The 20,938-nt window shown below is 41.3% G+C and overlaps 1 protein-coding gene across 1 annotated transcript in view; it reads left to right on the top strand.

The window, feature by feature from the left end:
- Positions 1–9,013: 9,013 nt before the first annotated feature.
- The window catches only part of tpo (thyroid peroxidase), a gene marked incomplete at both ends in the record, with an annotated part of 34,651 nt that continues 22,726 nt past the window's right edge, over positions 9,014–20,938 (top strand). The window contains 4 exons of the mRNA XM_083633122.1: positions 9,014–9,168; positions 11,646–11,775; positions 17,749–17,949; positions 20,378–20,875. Of these exons, the coding sequence (XP_083489248.1) occupies positions 9,014–9,168; positions 11,646–11,775; positions 17,749–17,949; positions 20,378–20,875 (984 nt within the window). The remainder of the gene's footprint in view (positions 9,169–11,645; positions 11,776–17,748; positions 17,950–20,377; positions 20,876–20,938) is intronic.

Below are 20,938 nucleotides of genomic sequence, written 5' to 3'. Positions count from 1 at the left end.
TGTTCTCAGCTTATATCAAATTCTAAAAGCTGCTGCTGGAATATAAAGCAGGATACGCACCGCCCAGCCTGCTCACCAGAATAACACGTCTGCGTTGTACCTTTATTCAATCCATGGATATGTTGAATATTAACGTTTCTGAACCAATGCTATCACTTTCCTACATGCGTGGAAATGCTTACATTAGTTGTGACTGTCACTGTCCACAGTTGTCCAATGTCCATACTCGCATGTTATTTGGAGGACATACTGTATCCTTATTGTTACTCTTTGGATCAGGTCTTTATTCTTTTGCTACTGTGGTTTGAGTTGCATTAAAAGAGTTTGTATAAAACCTATAGTTTATTGTGCAAATATGCCCGAGTGTCCAATATTTTTTTTGGTTCAAATTTATGTCTGTTATTTTTCTTGTTTATTATACTGTCTTTATAGTTTCATTGTCTGAAAAAATATTTTTGAATTCTGATTTTGGAATATTGTGTAGGCTAAGTAAACTTCACTGTGATCCTCATCTATACTATAATGACGATAGCGTCTGCCTGTCTCTCTGTCTGTCCTTCACGTATCTCCAGAACTGTTGGTCGGATCGACTTGAAACTCGGGGAGTGCACTGATGGTGACCCGACGGAGGGCAGTGCCCTGTTTCCCTGCGATTCGGACGCGAAATATGGTCGATATTTGAATATTTGTCTTCAGTTCTGCTCCTTCAGCCCTAAGCCCCAGCTTTAGGGTCGTTGACGAGTCGTTGACAGTAGTGAGAAAAGTAAACGTAGCGTTGGCCCCGATTCACTCTCAAGACCCTCTGTTTACTTTGATGTGAGTAACTGAGGGGGGCCAGCCAGTATCCCTCCTCAGGTTCCAATTAAAAAATGTCTTGCAAAGAGGGCAGCATGAAATGAGCAGAGAATTGTAAGCTGAATAAGCAGCATTAATATTCATGTGAAGGGGAAATAATCAGTAGAGCTCAGTGATCTTAGTTAAGTGAGATTTCTAAGACATTTTCATGTGGCTATAATGGTAGGCTATAATGACGAAATAATATCCTCTAGGGCAGTGATACTCAACTTGCGGCCCGGGGGCCAGATGCAGCCCGCGATAGGGTGCAGAGTGGCCCCCCGACAATTTCCTAATTCACAATGAAAACTAAGGTTAAATAAAATTTGACTGAGCTCCAGCTAAATTGTCAAATATGGCTGTCTGCTTGCCACACAGGCACTTACAGTATATGTATTACGGTAACTATGCAAAAAAATGTGAGACTAAACTCCGGCTGACACCCCAAAATCCTACAATCTGCTACAGAAAAATTTATATTAATGTTTATTGACTGGCCCCTTGCCTCCTGTCATTTTGCAAAAGTGGCCCCCAGGCACTTCCGGGGACCCCCATTCTGTGTAAGTAGGGTTCCCAGAGTAAAACCTGGCTATTTCCACAACTGCTTATGGATGAGCATAATCTGCTGCATGCCATCAAGAACCATTGGTTGGATCGACTTCAAACTTTGGGAGTGTGCCCTATTGTGCAGTGCAGTGCTCTGTCTTTGTGCAATTCGGCATAGCGCCACCTACTGGCAACATAAAAAATGCTGTTTATCTGAAGAACCATTCGTCCGATCGACTTCCACTGGGGAGTGCGCTTACGGGGACTCAAGGGAGTGCAGGGAGTTGAATTCCGTGCAATTTGGCATTGCGCCACCTGCTGGCAACACAAAAAGCGCTTTATCTCATCCATTCATCTGATCGACTGCAAAGTTAAGGGGCCCTTTACACGAGGACAGTTTCTGGAAGAAATTACACAATAGCGTTTCCTTCACACCTTTTTCTTCACACCTTCTCCCTGTTTACATGAGCGCTGTTGAATTTTTAAAACGCCATAATGTACATGCCAGGTCGCTAGGTGGCAGTGTGATCACCTTATTCTTTGCCCATACAAGGACGCTTCTGCATGACGTAATTTCGTAATCGTCTTTCCTGTTTTTAGACTTGCTAAAAAGCTTTTTTCAAGCAAAAAAAAAAAAAAAAAAAACTGTTTTAAAGTTTTAATATTTGTCGGGTGAGAATGTACCAGTGGACCAGTTTATCAGAATAACGCCTATTGGAAATCTTTAACGAGCAGCGAGGACCGGGCGCGCTGAGTGTGCTATCTGTCAAACCCCACTGTAGGCTACTGGCAGTGAGAAAACACTGTTGACGTGCTTTTGTAACTAACATTAAATGCCGACCGGGTACAGCCATCGGCTCCTCGCAGCAGTAACGTTATGAACATGTAACTGAAGTTGGCCGCAGTGTAGCTTAATTCTGAATGTTGCCAAACTTCATTCATACTGACGTTTTATTTTGAAAATGGTTGCCAACTCGCGCACGGCTATGGCGTAATCGCGTGTGTCGCGTGTGCAGGCACGTCAGAGTTTCTGAAATGTGCCGTCTTCAAGCGATTACATGGAGCCCTCAGCGGGAAGCGTTTCAAAGAATTCCACTCTGGAAGGTGGTTTCAAAATGTGTCGTTTCCTAAGCCCAAATTCGCCGTCGCCGTCTAAAAGGGAGGCACTAACGATACAATAATTCCCCGTCACCATAGGAAACCGTCCTCGTGTAAAGTGCCCCTAAAACTCGGGGAGTGCACTTAGGGGGACTCAACGGAGTGCAGGGAACTGAATTCCATGCAATTTGGCATAGCGCCACCTACTGGCAACACAAAAAGTGGTTTATCTCGATAGCCATTCATCTGATCGACTTCAAACTTGGTAAGTGTGCTGCTGGGAACCTGACATAGAGCAGTGCAGAATTGTGTGCAATTCGGCACAGCGCCACCTACTGGCAACACAAAAAGTGGTTTATCTTGAGAACCGCTGCTCGGACCCGATGGAGTGCAGTGCTGCATTTCATGCAATTTGGACTTATTCCAGGACTGTCTGTATGTCTGTCATTCGGGTATCTTGAGGACCGTTTGTCGGATCGACTTCAAACGCTTAGGGGGGATCTGACAGAGTGCAGTGTGTGTGCGGGGGGGAAGTGCCCACGGGGTGGTGCATGGGGGAACGAGCACTGCACTAGTTATTATAAAGCTAGGAATAGGTTCCGTTCAAAAAGTGTTTTCCTATCCTCTCCCGATTTTACCATCTACACTAAGTATTTTGTCCCCATGAATATCAGTGGGAAAAGTGTAGGCCTATTCCAGATGTGCTGGAATTCCAGTTTCTTGATCACTGAGATAAAATTGATTTGGCATGAAAAAAAAATAGCTTCGATGTACAGTAGCAAGCTACTTTTATTTTGGCATGTAGCCTCTAGCTCTTTTTGTTGTTGCCTTTATTTATACAGGGAAGGCTCTTGAGAGCAAGCTTAGCTTGCTACATTTCTGAGGATATGTAGTGAAGCTATGTTTTAATGTAGAGCTGGTAGCTTAGCTTACTACATTTTCTGAGTAGCTTGCCCAACACTGCGTGTACATCAACGTTATACATGTCATAGAGTCTGCTATTAAAAATAGCCTGGTGGCTAGTAGGAGGGATGGAGCGTAAACACCTGCCTTTCACACCGGAGGGCCGTGTTCGATCGGGGTTTCCAAAGTCTACATTTCAGCTGTAAGTCACATCTAACGTTCTTATTAAGCCTAACCCAAACTATAATCCTAACTTTAACCAACTTGTTTTACTTGCAAAAAAATAATAAAAAGAATTGCCTAAACATAACCAACGTTGTTAAAGTAAATTTGTGTTTAACGTTGGAAAGCGAGGTTTTCAAATTAGCCGTCGTTTTGTTTCAAATTTACGTGGAGATTGTAGGTTTGCCCAGATGTAAATTGCCACGTTTCAGAAACTTATTTTGCAGAGGTTTTGTTTCAAATGTATTTACGTTGAGATTCTACTTATCCCTGCTTTGCAGACACGTACAATGATAAACGTTTTATTGTGGCGAGCGGGTTAGATACGCGCCGCCAAATGTCCAAAGTGTCCAGCCCTCTTTTCAAACAGTAGCTCATGTCATCTCTGCACACTGTTCAACCTCGCTCCATGCAGCAGTTTGTTTTCTTTTCTCAGTATTTATTCTGCTCATTTGATGTTGCTCTGATTTCTGAATAATACCTACAGTGATTGGGCTGGCCCAGTCGACACGTCGGAGTACATAACATCAGTATTATCTGATCATGTTTTCTCAATGATTGTTGCATTTAATTCCAGGACCTGCCATCTTTGAGAGAAGTGAGTAAAAGATGCAAGGGGAAATGGGAGTAAGTGCGTTTTCAAATCAGTCAAGCGAGTAACAGACTCTCAGAATGTCTGACTTAGTCAACTGTGGGCTGGTTTATTTAACCTTGGCAGTGGGAAAACAGCTTTCTCTGAATATATAAGTAGGGGGTGGACAGGCCGCTGTGCACACAGCATTTAAAACTAGCAGTGAAAGGGGACATCTTTAACTCGTTTATGTACAATACGAAAACATGGCTGGTTATTTCAACTTGATTATCCACACAATTGTGCTCTGCATCATTCCCACAAGTGTTGCAACTGATGAAGCTGGACATTTCAACTGTAAGTACATCTTTCTTTATTTTTTAATCTTTTTTGCTGTTGTTGAAATGTACTTTTTTTTTTTCTTCAGTTTTTGATCATTGCCACACAAAAAGAACCACAATATAAGATAATGGTGAACACACGTCAAGGACCCCTAAATTGACACAAATTACACCACAGACCTCCATATGATAGAATTTTTGCTTTTAGATGTTTTATTACAGAAAGTGTATGAAACCATGACCAAAATAGTCATACATTCATTCTGTCATTATTTTACTTATGGATGGAATTATGGTGAAAATTAATTATTCCCCTTGTTGTTGGGGACCCCCTGCAACCCCCTCAAGCACCCCTGGGGTTTCCCGTACACGGTACACCACTTTGAGCACCACTGGTATAGAGAATTGATTTAAATAGAATAATAATCAGGCACCAATCACATCCCATACTTCTAGGGTGAGAGCTCATTTTTGACTAATTTTAATCAATTTCCCATTCATTTTTCTCATTCTTTATTTTTAGTCTCCACAATGTATCATTCAACTGAGTCATGTAACCCTTAATGATGAGAGGTGGTTAAGTAGGTGACTCATAGACTATCAACAATCTCAGACAGCCATGTGGCTTTAAGATGTCATTTATGCATAAGGGCTGAGCTAATCCAATGCTGGGGCCTGCAGCATGATGTTTCAACTAGTAAGACACATTTTACTTGAAACTGATGAATGTGGGCTGTCCCCTATGTTAATGTATACAAAGTGGGTGATAATGGCTGCGTTCCGATCGGCTAGTAGTTCCCTGCGAAGTGGAATGCACAGGGTATTGAGCCATACTTAACATGGCTGAATACACTGTGCAGTCCACTTCGAAGGGGAACTAGCAGATCGGAACGCAGCCTATGACGCCAGCCGTACATACTGTAACCGGCAGAGACGTGATTATGATGCGAATGGAGCAGGGACCAATTAAACCAAACTGTGTTTATGAAGCCTCTTTGTCAGTGCAAATTATGTTCACATGACAATGCAATTAAATTAACAGATGCATAAAAATGCTTGTCAGGGAATTAGATTGTTCCAGTTTTAGACAGAAAAGATATGTGGCTCGGGGGTTGCGAGATCGATCTGTCATGATGTAATTAAATGTAGCGTAACTGCTTCTGCTTGAACAATGATCCAGAATCTTTTAATTAGAAATCATGTGACAGGAACTGGTGTTTTGAGTAACAAGTATACGCCAATGTCATTTTTACAAATGATGAAAGTGCAGATTGTAAGATCTCAAATGACGTGTCATATATTGAAATCTGAAAATAGTTGAAGAAGATATTTGAATGTTGATACTCCTAAAGCAATGACCTGGTGAACCAGCTTGCTTTGCCCTGAACAAGTTAACACCCCAAAGGGTAACAAGTGGCAACCGTGAAATAAAACCTTGTTTTTTGAAAATATTTGGTTTTCCACTTTCTTATATTTCTTTTTTTCATATTATGCCAATTTAGCTGTTGAAGAATGCACTCAATATAACAAACTATACAGTTTTGGGATAACTAAATACTTATAATTTGTTAGCAAACTAAGCTTGTTCAGGGTAAACCACACTTGTTCACCAACTTTCAGGGTGATTTTCTTTGAATGTTGCTTTTAGGAGTACTAACATTCCAATGAGGATATCTTCTATCTATTTTCAGATTTCTATGTACTGTATGACACATCATTTTTGAGAGTTTACAATCTGCACTTTCATCATCTGTAAAAAACTTAAAAATTACCTTGGGCCTAGGCCTACTTGTTACCCAAAACACCAGTCCCTGTCACCACTAGTATAGGCTAGTCCCATTGAGTAAATTAAATCATGTGTTTTTTCATTAATGACATGTATGAATGTGTTTTTTTTTCACATTATGACATGTATGAATGTGTTTTGTCATATTATGACAAAACACATTATTGAATTTAATCCGTGATGAATATCCTTTTGGCAAATCTCCCACACTGACACGAACCTGCTTTTCAAGACGACGCATAGTGAGAAGAAATGCAGCAGAGCCTTCTCAATGCATAGAGCAGCAGGGTTGGTTTCTAACAATCAGCACAAAGGACGCGTCACCTCAACACACCTGTGTGTGTTCGCTGGGATTACACACACGTGCTACTTTTCACATGGTTCCCACAGGTCCTTTAAATCCTTGAAAGTTCGTGAATTTGAGGGGGGAAATCGAGGCCTTGATTTTGAAAAAAAAAATCAAGGACTTGATTTTTTTATATAGACATGACAAAGTGCTTGAATTTATATATTTTGTGCAAGAATATATTACTTAACATTAGTAAATGCTACATTGTGTGTCTGTGTCCTTGTTTCACACCCCACCTGCCTCGAGAAAGTGTGATTTTCTGAGTATGGTAAGTTAACAATAATTGACCGTCTCAAATTCTGCCATGCTGGGTCCTTGAATTTGAGGGAATTGGGTCTGGAATGTCCTTGAATTTGATGTTTAAGAAGGTGTGGGAACCCTGTTTTCAACACAAGATATCTTCACAATGACAAAATGTATTGTCATTAACATAATCTTGTGTAGAAAAGTAACACAAGTGTGTGTCATCCCAAAGAAATAAGACGCACAGATGTGTAAAAAAAGAAAGAAAAAAGGGGGAGCCTGCAGTGGATTTTGCCCCTACTAATGGGCCTGGGACATTGAGAAGCTAGTATGGGCCTGGGACATTGAGATGCTACTATTGGCCTGGGACATTGAGAAGCAAGCTTTGTCTCTGTTGAGGCTAACATTTTGTGTGAATATAAGCAGTTTCATCTTATTTCCATGCTGTTTTTTTCATTGCATGATATATTCCCCAGCCTCGACCATCACCAGGGAGTTGCTTATCTCTTCATATCAAGAAAGCCTCCAAATGGTCGATGAAGCGTTTCTCCAAACCAGGCAAAGGTAATGAACCGGAGGCAGTCATACTGTAATTACATCTTGTCTCCATTTTAAGCTATCTTGTGAGGAAAGAAAAGTGGGAACCAAAATTTCCCTTTTATCCATTGTTGTGTTTGGTAGACGAAGCACGTCCAGGTCCCCCTCGCATGTGTTTACCTTCCGAGCCCAACCTGAGCCTGAGACCCTGGAGATCTCCCGAGCTGCCGAGATCTTTGAAACGACTCTGCAAGTCTTAAAGAAAAAAGTGGGCCTGAGGTATAAAAGGGATCTCCAGATGTCAGGTACAAATTTATTTCACTCTTTCATTCCATGTAGATGAAGGCTCTCACCTGCAACGACAGGAGACGACTGGTTCTTCATTTTAATGGACAACCCACAGAGCTAACAGCACAAAGAACCCTGTCAGCATGTCAAAGAAGAATGAGGCCAGTCTACATCCACCCAACTCTACTTGTTCCAATGCCACTATTCTTAAAGTGACCTCAAACTTTGACAGTACCTCGGGTTGTGTAGCTTCCTACATGTACAGATCCTGTACAGGCCCACGGCGCATGTCGAATGCCACTAGCTAGGGCAGAGAATGGACAAACCATTGACAATTGAAATTTACTGATTTCTGTCCACTTCCAGTAAGCGGGGGCACTGCATAGAATCAAACAAGTTGAATTCATGTGAGCACATTGTACTCACAGGGTCTTCTTACTCGACATTTTCACAACACAACCACAAAACAACGAGAGTAGCCGATTGTCTGCGATTGTTGTCGTGTGAATGTGCGTTCTTTGTAATTCAGCATCCCGGTCGGAGGTTGTCGTGTTTAAGCACCATAATTGGCCCAAAGTTCCAAACATCGCCCCGCTGCGAAATGAGAGGCCATCTCACGAAGCAACACCTCACCCCTTTCCCTTCCTGCCTGACTGACTGAATGATCCAATATGTGGTGAAACACAATTCTCCAGTCTTCTGTACCAGAGCAACAGATAGCAGAGAATCACCAATTTGTTTTTGTTTTTTAATCATAGGAAGAAGATACACAACCCAAGATACTAACAACGTTCTAGGCTACTTGTCTTTAATACAGCAATACCATTCACCCAAACTGTAGATAAACAATGGGATCTATTTGGGATGTGGACCAACCACTACATCCCCATATAAAAGACCTGAGATCCTCAATTCCCTTTATGTGAATCCTTTCAGATTTGATCTTTTCACATACTGTATAGCCTTTTCTACGGTATATGTGGAGGGCAGTCAGGTTTGATCCAAATGAAATAATAGTGATTCTCCTAACGCTTCCTTTTATAGTCCCCTAGTAATCACTAAGTATTTACCCAGTAAATATATGGTAATTATAGTATATTATTGGGTACTTACCACTGTTAATTAATACTGTAAGTACCAGATAAATAATTATTTACCTGGTAAATATATTGTAAATTATAAAGTAAAGTATATTATTGGGTAAGTACCAGTAAGTACAGGTAAATAAGTATATACCGGGCAAATACTTAGTAATTAGGGGCAGTGAAAGGAAACGTTACCATGATTCCGTTACCATGATTCCAGATGATCAAATGAGGATGCTGTCATGGGAAGATGTGGAGCTGATTGCAGACCTGGCCGGGTGTCCGTTCCCCACCGCTCCAGCCAGCTGCCTGCAGCAACTCCACTTTGAAAAGTACCGGTCCATATCTGGCATCTGCAACAACAAGTAGGCTAATGGACTCTTCCTATCACTTCTCCACCACAGGGCCAACTCAATGTTTACAACACCCAAACAAAAGATGAATATTGAATTTGGGAACCAATCACCCACATGGCAAATTATTTCTGATGGCAACTAGAAATATCACTATCAGCTGGCAAAGAATTACAGTTTTAAGAAGACACTCAAGAATGAACTGATGAAATTGACCATGTAAACTTAGATTGTATTTCAATGCTATTATTGCTATTGTTTTTGTATGTTTAAATACTTTCATAAGTAGATTTATTTGAATTAATTTGTTTGCTTTATTAAAGTATAATGAAGTGAGTGGTGACAACTTTTAAACGTAAAAAAAATAAGAAGAAAAATAAGTAATCCTAGTCTCCACTAGCCTGGAGATGGCAAGTTGACTTGAAAATACATCATTTAGCTAAAATGTTCACTGTAGCCATGTGGTGCAGCAGCCCCACTACTTCTTTGAGCACTTGGCTCCAGTACAGATTTAAGCTAAAAACAGGTAAATGATGTCTTTTCAAGTCAACTTAGCATCCTTTTCATTTCTTAGCACCTTTTCATTACTATTGTTATTTTAATCATCTTATCATTGATCATTTGTATTGTATTGCGTATTTAATGATTGGCTGTCACTAAATTGGCAGGTAATGTGGATCCTGATAAAATAAATAAATAAATAATACACAATGAATATTTGTCAAATAGTCAAAGTGTGCCACTGAAAATCTGAAATCTCTTGAATGTTGTCAACTTAACAAAAGATACACTCGCCATCCATAGCTATATGCACTCGTCATCCATAGCCATATACACTGGCCATCCATAGCCATATGCACTGGCCATCCATAGCCATATACACTGGCCATCCATAGCCATATGCACTGGTCATCCATAGCTATATGCACTGGTCATCCATAGCTATATGCACTGGTCATCCATAGCCATATGCACTGGTCATCCATAGCTATATGCACTGGCCAATGGCCATCCATAAACATATGCACTGGCCATCCATAGCCATATGCACGGGTCATCCATAGCTATATGCACTGTCCATCCATAGCCATATGCACTGGTCATCCATAGTCATATGCACTGGTCATCCATAGCTATATGCACTGGCCAATGGCCATCCATAACCATATGCACTGGCCATCCATAGCCATATGCACGGGTCATCCATAGCTATATGCACTGTCCATCCATAGCCATATGCACTGGTCATCCATAGTCATATGCACTGGTCATCCATAGCTATATGCACTGGCCATCCATAGCCATATGCACTGGTCATCCATAGTCATATGCACTGGTCATCCATAGCTATATGCACTGGCCATCCATAGCCATATGCACTGGTCATCCATAGCCATTATGCACTGGCCATCCATAGCTATATGCACGACTGCATGTAGATGCTGTTGCAGACAGGTTCTGGATATGTTTGTGTTAGCTCACTCCCCACCTCAGCAGTTTTAATAGAGCTTTTCATTGTTATATATTATTAATTTCATTATTACTTTTCACTAAAACAGCTATACACTTCAAAAAAGAAAAAGACAACAACTTCATAGTCATTTACAAAATCATCGCTCTACTGTTTCCTGTTGTGGATTTGTCTTGACAAGCTTTTGAAATCTTCACTTCCACAATAACAAGTCTGTGAAAAACACAGCCGAATAGGTTAACAGCCTGAACAGTCATTGTCTGCTGGAGTGTATTCCTGGCTGTCGCTCATTCATGCTTATAAAGTCAAGTTGATGATTTTTTTTTCTGCACAATTGCATGCCCGTTGCTTTTATTTTCATGTAAAATCATATTTATTACTGCAGAAATGCAATACATTTTTCAAAGTACTTGTGCTGTTAGAAAATCACAAACACAACTTTACACAAGTCTAAAAGAGTGAGAAAACCTCTTATCTCTAGGTTTTGGTTGTTGCTACAGTATATAATTAACACAGGTAGCCTATTCTAGCATCTGCATTCATTGCTGCCCTTTTTTCTCCTTAAAAGATGAAAAATGATTTTGGATTATATCAAATCTGTCATTCTACCTAACACGGCAATTTAGATGATCTGTGATTTAAAACAATAAAAAACACTACGCTATAAACACTTAACACTGTGTATCTGGTTGTTGTGCATACATGTATGTTACATCTCCAATGCTCTGTGATGTCCATAATAAACTTAACCTTAACCGTAGTTTCATTTTTATTACAAAAACTGTTCTATAACAGCAGCTATGCAAGAAAGGAATCTTAGCAAACACCTCTCAGCCAGCAGCACTTGCCGCACCGTTCGTTGATATTAATTCGACTGTGGGGAGGGGGAATAAACTATTTTGAACTTTTACTCAACTTGGAGGGGAAATAATTAATGTGAGGTTGGTTGCAAACCAAGAGGACATACACAATTTTGCATTGCTGTATTTTTGGACATGCTTGGTGATTCTTTTTCCAGGGACAATCCTCTGTGGGGAGCAGCCAACACTGTCTTGGTCAGATGGCTTCCAGCTCAATACGAAGACGGGGAGACACAACCCAAAGGCTGGAACCGTGGACGGCTCTACAATGGAGCCCCACTTCCCCCGGTAATCTACAAAACACTAGTCTGTAGGGCACAATAAGGCTTGGTGGAGAAATTAGAAATGAAGAGAAGTCACCCCACACAACCAACATAATATAGCATTCCATTTATTTATATCTGTTTTTTAGAGATAAAGTCCACAGCAATTTAGTGACAGCAGTACAGCGTGGGAGATGATAACTGATTACAGTCACATTTGTATTCAGTGGCCATGGCCTTAAAATAGATTGTTTCCATCAGAAAAGAGTTGCTGTCCTATGGATAAACATTATTTCTCTCAATCAGCAGATGGAAATGTTTCGCACTGATATTTCAACCCAGTTACCAGAATAAGAGGTTGACATTTTAAGCGTTTGAAAACCAGGGATATGTACAATTTGTCAGCAAATTACATTTCTAAAACGTGACGTTTTATGTCTACAATCTCAATGTAAACCTTTGTGTCTAAAAGGCAGGAAGTAACACAGGTGCAAGCAAACATTAATGAGGCTTTCCAACATCCAATCCATTTAGGTGTTCCAGTGCAGGGCGACTTGTTAATGTTTTGCTTGCACCTGTGCTAATTCCTGCCTTTCAGACACAAAATGCCCCTCCTGCTAACCAAAATGGTAGTGAACGGTACAGCAGCCTACCCGCGTTCAGTCACCCAAAATAGACATTCCAACAGCGCCAAAAAACTCACATGTACATGTTGTGACTCGTGTACTCACCACGCGATGAAATAATATCCAAAGTTACGTGAAACGTTTTAAAAGTAAATACATAGCCAGAAGTACTGATGACTGCACACAACGCATGCGCCTCAGTCAACGTGGAAGTAATGTCAGTTCTGTCACGTTAGTTGTGGCTATGTATGCATTTGCTTAAAAAATGACCGTTTCATTCCTTTAATATTCATGTATCTGGAAACATGTTATGGAACGTATTTTGATTCAGAAATGTTTATATTCTACATATCCGTGGATTCCAGAAAGGTATAATGTCGACATTTTATTCTGGCGACCAGGCTGGATATTTGGATTGAATTTCAGTCTTAATGTATTCACTCATTACCCAGACTGGGTCTTTTTAATGAAAGAATATTATGCATGAATATGCATCAATTGTATCCAACCTGCAGCTTACCTCTGTAATAAAGCTATAATGTACTCTAAAATATTTTACAGTCTAAAACATTTTAGATGAATACATTATTGCGTTGATTTACAGACTGTCTAAAATTTAGACAATAAGCTTTAAATAGTAACCATCCTCTTTTTGGAAGAAAAAAAGGATGTGACAAAAGCAGTTTGCCAGAATATATCATAACTCCTTTAGCTATTTATCCATTCATAATTTATCTTAATAATTATGGGAATGAGCTCACATATGGGCTGATATATGTGCCACCTCAAATTGAATTTGAATTGCTCAACTTGAATTCGAAATTTTTCATTTTGAATTTGAATTGCTCTTTTTGAATTCGAAATTTTTCATTTTGAAATTGAATTGCTCTATTTGAATTCAATTTTTTTTATTTTGAAATTGAATTGCTCTATTTGAATTTGAATTGCTCTATTTGAATTAGAATTTTTTCATTTTGAAATTGAATTGCTTTTATATTTTGAAATTTTTATTTTTTAATGTGAGTTGAAAAACTGAATCTGAATAGCATAATTTTAAACTGAATTTATTTGCTTTGAAATTATTCAGTTTCCACATTCCTATTTCAAAATTCAATTCAAAATTTTCAGAATCTTGTGTTCAAAAATTTCAACATGTGTGTGCGCCATCCGGGTCCTTCAAGGAGGAAGAGGAGGAAGGAGGAAGAGCAATCGAGCGCTGATTGACCTAACTCCTTTTTGGCCGAGGCACCACACACCCACTCCCGCTAGAACTATTTGGTCTTGTTGTATTCAGGTTCGCTACAATCATAGAAGACCACTTTGAGTTGAACAAGGATGTTTATACAGTATATATCATTGAACAGTACATGACAGCGAATCTCGTGAACCCGGAACTGATCCTCCCCCGACCCCGTGACATCATCAACAGGTCAACATCATGTACTGAGATTACACCTTACACCACAGGTCTTTGCTCCCACGGATGTATTAAATTAGCCGCCCGCCAGTCTTTCCATTGTCTGCTCATCATCATGGACGAGAGGACACCAACCACGGTAAATACCAACTGGTTACCATGTATTTTCACCGGCATAACGTAACGTAGCTACACCAGCTGAGCTTGTTTCTGTGGCGCTTAGACTGCCACAGAAACAAGCTACGGATTGATGTGTGATTTCCAGGTAAGAATAAACGCACAATGTTGAGCATTTACATTACATGTTATTCACAGGTATATGCCACACTATATATTATCTCAGAAACTAGCGTAATTGTGTTTGGTAAGATAAAGACATTTGATAAATGAATGAATTTTCCTTGTAGGCTGTAGCTAGAACAGTATGTTGCTATAGCTAGCGAGGTGGAGGTAACGTTAACGTTAGCTAGATTAGGCTACGGTAGCATTATCGATCTAATGAATTCTAGCCGTAAACATTTCAGAAGCTAGGTTAGCAACGCTGGCCACACATGTAACATACAGTAACTACTATGTTTTCTCTTATTAGAGATTCCAAGAAGAGAGAACATTGCCTCTGGCGATGACTAACTGTGACGGTGGGATGGGGAACAGGACAACTGCTAGCTGTGTCTATCACGGACCCAAACCTGCAGACTGCAGCAGATACCCGCAGATTTGGAGAGATGTTCTGCAACCACCATACTCTTGTGTCTCCATGCTACTACACATCATTTTGCTCCTTGTATGGGATGAAGACCCGTCGTTGACGTTGGGGAAGACAGCTTTTATGTTGTAGCCACTTTGAGTCCAGTTTTTGTTCATGTGAGTAATGTTCAGATAGAGGGATGCTATTTACTATCTAGCTGCTGTCACTATGCATTATCAAATACCTACATAAATCAAATCCAGTCAAGAACATAGGGTCTGCATGGGAAAATATGTAATTTAAAAATGGAAAGCATGTAGGAACCCTGCCAATCATCTTGCATATTGATATTTGTGGCTGTGAAGAACAGTCTTAATCTATACAGTGATATGCAGGCTATCATTAAATTTTATAAAACATGTACAGTACTTGTTAGTAGTTTCATGTTTGGTTTTACCTGTAATAAATAAGGACATTTATATATGTGCCTTTTATTTACCATCACAGCATAAATGACAATGCATAACCCCTCCTAATGTGATGTCAGAAAATCTAAGTAATTATGCATGACATTACATTTCAGGGCATAGAATATTTTTTTATTCCAAAATAACAGATGTGGGACACAATCAATTAACTATTCATACTGTTTGCAACAGTAATATTTACAGTGCTGAATAATGGAGTTGCATGAATATGAGTGTGCACTGATGATGTGGCCTGCAAAGATGGGTTAGTGTTAGTGACCGGCAGCATTTAATTTAGAAATGTTATAGTGGAACCTACATAGAAAGAAGTTTTACCTGGGCACTTCACAGACTGCCTGGAGTAAAGACATATGGAGCACTCTTTTCTGTCTGCACGTTTCTTAATAGGGGCTGAGTGACATTTTGACAGGTAATCTTCTTCTAGTCTTCTTCAGAGTAAAAAATACTTCAATGTTAGACTTTTTTAAATGTTAGTTGTACAAAATCCCCCCACCAGTTCAGCCCCACCTAACCAGCCACACCTGGGGCCCTGATTGAGCTGCACATGGGCTCAATAAAGGGTGGTTGATTGGGTGAAGCTCAGTAGGCCATGTATGCTGTTGAGAGGAGGCTGCTCTGCTCTGTTCTTCCCAATTGATTGTCCATGTGCAGATGCATCGTTTGAAGTGTTAGTTTATTATAGTTAGTTCCTTTGAATATTGATTGAGTATTTGATTTGAATTAGATTTATTATATTACTTTACAGTTTAATTTGTTTTCCCTTGTTTGATCAAATCCTTTGTTAATACCTTGTTTGTCTTTTAGGCCAAATCATCTGTCCACATGATTTTCCATCATTAATCAAGGGATTTGGTTTGTAAATAAAAACCCTGGCATTAGTTCCTCTGAATCCTCCTCATTCCACCTGGATGTCTCACTTGCTGAGGCTACACCTGTAACCTCCACCTTTACAGTTTAACACAGTGTTAGTGTCAGAGGTATGCACCTTGCTGCTACAAACTGAACATTTTCTAGTTGGAAAAAATAAGATTACTATATACTATAATTAATTGGGCTATATTTCATATGCTACATTTCAAAAGACAATCTGTGACGACATGTTTCCTGTCACACCTAGCCCTCATTCGCAGCTTGACAGAAAACGTTGTTCAGGCTCTGGAGATCTGGGATGTACTGGTAGTCCTTTATCAATGCTCTCCAAAACACATCCTACAGGAGAACATAAAACTGTTATTCTTTGCAATTCTTTTAAAAATCAATGCTAAAACATTTTAGGTTAAAATATTGACACGAGTAACTGGTGAGCTGCAGATGATGTAAACGTTTGTAATAAATGTTATCTCTTCTACTTCAACCTCTGTCTAGTCTGGTCAATTATAGGACAAGATACACTTAGCCTACTGTAACACAGTCTTGGGGTTTGTCTTCCTTGTCTAGAATGGACACAAGGCCACTACTGCAACAGCAGCCTTATGTGCAGGGTGAGAATCTAGCACTGCAGCTAAATGCTGGTGAAATACTAAAGTGGCTGGTAGATTTAAGACGCAAAATAATTAATTTCCCACTCTGGTAACGTCCAACATGGTGTTAGCTGTAGCCTAACACCAGCAAAGAGACAACTTGTGTGATGACAATTCATTTAACACTAGCCGGTTGCCAATATTGACTGCATCAAAGATGTAGCAAAGTAGTATTACTATTACTATTAAAACGATTATGAATTATATTCGCTAAACATTATCTCAACAGACTTACCAGCGGCTTCGTTCTGTGATGCGTTTGTTATGGTTTGTTCACACTTCCTATACGTCCTGTTTGCGGGAATATCATTGGCTGATTCAAGTCATGTGACGCTAAAACGAGCATTTGATTGGTTTTTGCGATAGCACTGCCATAACGTTTCCCTGATCTAATAAGTTACGTTTTCATTAAACTGCGTTCGATTTGAGGCTGCCAACAAACGGAATCGTGTTCAGAAGAATTTTATTTAGTTCATATGAAAAAAGCATCTAACCTCAAAATGGGGATCGATCATCTCAAAAACGAAAGCAGATAGCAGCCTTCGGCCCCTCACCTAAAAAGGAGTTCGGTCAATCTGCGCTCGATTGCTCTTCCTCCTTCCTCCTCTTCCTCCTTGAAGGACCCGGATGGCGCACACACATGTTGAAATTTTTGAACACAAGATTCTGAAAATTTTGAATTGAATTTTGAAATAGGAATGTGGAAACTGAATAATTTCAAAGCAAATAAATTCAGTTTAAAATTATGCTATTCAGATTCAGTTTTTCAACTCACATTAAAAAATAAAAAATTCAAAATATAAAAGCAATTCAATTTCAAAATGAAAAAATTCGAATTCAAATAGAGCAATTCAAATTCAAATAGAGCAATTCAATTTCAAAATAAAAAAATTCGAATTCAAATAGAGCAATTCAATTTCAAAATGAAAAATTTCGAATTCAAAAAGAGCAATTCAAATTCAAAATGAAAAATTTCGAATTCAAGTTGAGCAATTCGAATTCAATTTGAGGTGGCACATATATCAGCCCATACTCACAAGCTATCATCCATTATAGTTGGCTAATCATAATCTCTGACTGGGCCATGATAAGCCTTCCCCAGAAATGATGTCCCCTCATGTTAATGATCATACAAACATTGACTGCACAGACAAGTTGGAGGGAAAAATACATTTAAATATTAAACATGGTAAACGGGTTCCAATTCTTCCGAAACGACTCCTGTCATCAAAAAAGATTAAATTCCACTGTGTTAACAGGTCCGGGAAGTCAGCAAGAGAATCATAAAGAGCCGTACTAAGTGGAATGACAACGAATATTCTCAGTTGCTGGTGGAGTGGGGTCAGTTCCTGAGCCATGACATAGACTTCATCCCTCAAAGCAACAGCAAGGCTGCGTTCATGGAGCCACTGGACTGTATTACCGCATGTGTGAATGCACACCCCTGCTTTCCTATTGAGGTAAGACCAGAGTTTTCACCACGTTCTTCTTGTCCATCATATACAGATGCTACTCATCTACTGCCATATTTCCAAGATGCTCCTCCTCCATCAGTGAGGGAGGGGGGCCTGCTGCGTTGCCGTGGCATCAGTGGGGGGGGCTTTTGTAAAGAACAAAGAAAACATTGAAATCCTCCTTATTATATAAAAGGGAGTAAGTGGGTGTTCTTTGCGCTTTTGGTCCGCAATTTACATTGTGAGATTTGTAATGATTTTGGTCAGTAATGATGTCACTGATGATGTCACACTGTCTATGACATCATCAGTGATGGCACTCGAGCACTCGAAGATGTCATCAGTCTACTTTTCTCTCACTACTGATTGAGTTGAGCAATATACCCTTTTCATGGGGGCCATTTTGTGTCGAAAAGGCAGAATAAACACAGGTGCGAGCAAAACACTAATGAGGGTTTCCACATTCCAATCATGGAAGTTTGAAACCCTCATTAGTGTTTTGTTGCACCTGTGTTAACCCTGCCTTTTCAACACAAAACGGCCCTCGTGAGAAGGGTCTATTGTGCGCTGAGTGATCCCACTCGAGCACTCTATGATGTGATCAGTGATGGTCACTCGAGGACTTGTGATGTCATCAGTGAGTGATGTCATCAGTAATGCGAAGTTGTGCAATTGTCGCATGCGAATAGAGCAGGCGAGGCCATGCAACAGCCGAGCTGCGGGCGAGGCCGCGCAGCAGGCAAGCTGCGTATGCGAGCCTGCATAGCGGGCGAGCTTAGGAATCGAGCGCACGTAGTGCACAAGATTTCTAGTATAATAACAAAAGCCCCCACTTTGACCGCTGTGGCAGTACTGCAGCAGAGTCGATAGATGGATGGATGATGGATGGCTGGATGCATAGATAGATAGACAGACAGATAGATAGAGTTGTTACTCATTTCGTTTGGCCACTTTGCTCCAGTACTGCTGCCGCGGTAAAAGTGGGGCTTTGCGATGTTTTCTGTGTTCTTTACAAAAGCCGTGGCCCGTGGGAACAGTGAGGGAGCGCTGTTAACACGGCATTATTGGGGGCACTGTTAACACACCAGTGCAGCAGTAGGGGGCACTGTTAACACGGCAGTGCAGCAGTAGGGGGCACTGTTAACACGGCAGTGCAGCAGTAGGGGGCACTGTTAACACGGCAGTGCAGCAGTAGGGGGCACTGTTAACACAGCAGTGCAGCAGTAGGGGGCGCTGTTAACACAGCAGTGCAGCAGTAGGGGGCACTGTTAACACAGCAGTGCAGCAGTAGGGGGCACTGTTAACACAACAGTGCAGCAGTAGGGGGCACTGTTAACACGGCAGTGCAGCAGTAGGGGGCACTGTTAACACAGCAGTGCAGCAGTAGGGGGCACTGTTAACACAGCAGTGCAGCAGTAGGGGGCACTGTTAACACAGCAGTGCAGCAGTAGGGGGCGCTGTTAACACAGCAGTGCAGCAGTAGGGGGCACTGTTAACACAACAGTGCAGCAGTAGGGGGGCGCTGTTAACACGGCAGTGCAGCAGTAGGGGGCACTGTTAACACGGCAGTGCAGCAGTAGGGGGCACTGTTAACACGGCAGTGCAGCAGTAGGGGGCACTGTTAACACAACAGTGCAGCAGTAGGGGGCACTGTTAACACGGACTGTTAACACGGCAGTGCAGCAGTAGGGGGCACTGTTAACATGGCAGTGCAGCAGTAGGGGGCACTGTTAACACAACAGTGCAGCAGTAGGGGGCACTGTTAAACTGTTAACACGGCAGTGCAGCAGTAGGGGGCACTGTTAAACTGTTAACACGGCAGTGCAGCAGTAGGGGGCACTGTTAACAGAACAGTGCAGCAGTAGGGGGCACTGTTAAACTGTTAACACGGCAGTGCAGCAGTAGGAGGCACTGTTAACACAACAGTGCAGCAGTAGGGGGCGCTGTTAACACGGCAGTGCAGCAGTAGGGGGCACTGTTAACACAACAGTGCAGCAGTAGGGGGCGCTGTTAACACGGCAGTGCAGCAGTCGGGGGCACTGTTAACACGGCAGTGCAGCAGTAGGGGGCACTGTTAACACGGCAGTGCAGCAGTAGGGGGCACTGTTAACACAACAGTGCAGCAGTAGGGGGCGCTGTTAACACGGCAGTGCAGCAGTAGGGGGCGCTGTTAACACGGCAGTGCAGCAGTCGGGGGCACTGTTAACACGGCAGTGCAGCAGTAGGGGGCCCTGCAGCAAAGTGGCCAAACGAAATGAGTAGCAACTGTAGATGGAGAGAGAGAGAAAATGTCTTTAGTAAGTATTTGGAAACACACAAGAACACAGAAATATACACATATTGGCACTGGAGTTCTACAAAAACAATCACACCAAAGGCAGTCCAAGATGTTATTGAGACAATTCCTCTAAATTCTTCAATGTCTTTTCTACAGGCACCTGACCCGTCGAGTGCCACAAGCTGCATGCCTTTTTTCCGCTCCACACCTGGCTGCTTTGTGAGTTACAAGTTTGGCATTGAACAAGTTCTACAGCGCCAACAGCTGAACGCCATCACCTCGTTCTTGGATGCTTCTTATATATATGGCAGCTCCCCAAAGATGGAGAGCTATCTCCGTGACCTCTCCAGCCCCGCTGGGAAATTGGCCGTCAATGAGGAATTTGCGGATGCTAAAGGTCGGCCCTACATGCCTTTTGTAGCCAAAGATCCATCACCTTGCCTCCAGAATCCCAGGGATCCTGAGGAGGAGAGAGTGGAGTGTTTCGCTGCCGGAGACACTCGGGTCAACGAGGCTCTGGCCCTGACCTCCCTGCACACGCTGTCGCTTAGGGAGCACAATCGCATAGCAGAGGAACTGAAACGTCTCAATGACCACTGGAATGCGGAGACTGTCTACCAAGAGACTCGCAAGATTGTTGGAGCGACGCATCAGGTATGATAGAATTGTCCTTAACTCATTCCCCGCCATTGCCGTCTACCGACATCTTTTAACAGA

The sequence above is a fragment of the Poromitra crassiceps genome, assembly GCF_964638095.1.
Source record: "Poromitra crassiceps genome assembly, chromosome: 3".
NCBI lineage: Eukaryota > Metazoa > Chordata > Actinopteri > Beryciformes > Melamphaidae > Poromitra > Poromitra crassiceps.
Note: the sequence above shows the minus strand (reverse complement) of the source record. Positions and strands in the feature narration are given on the sequence as shown.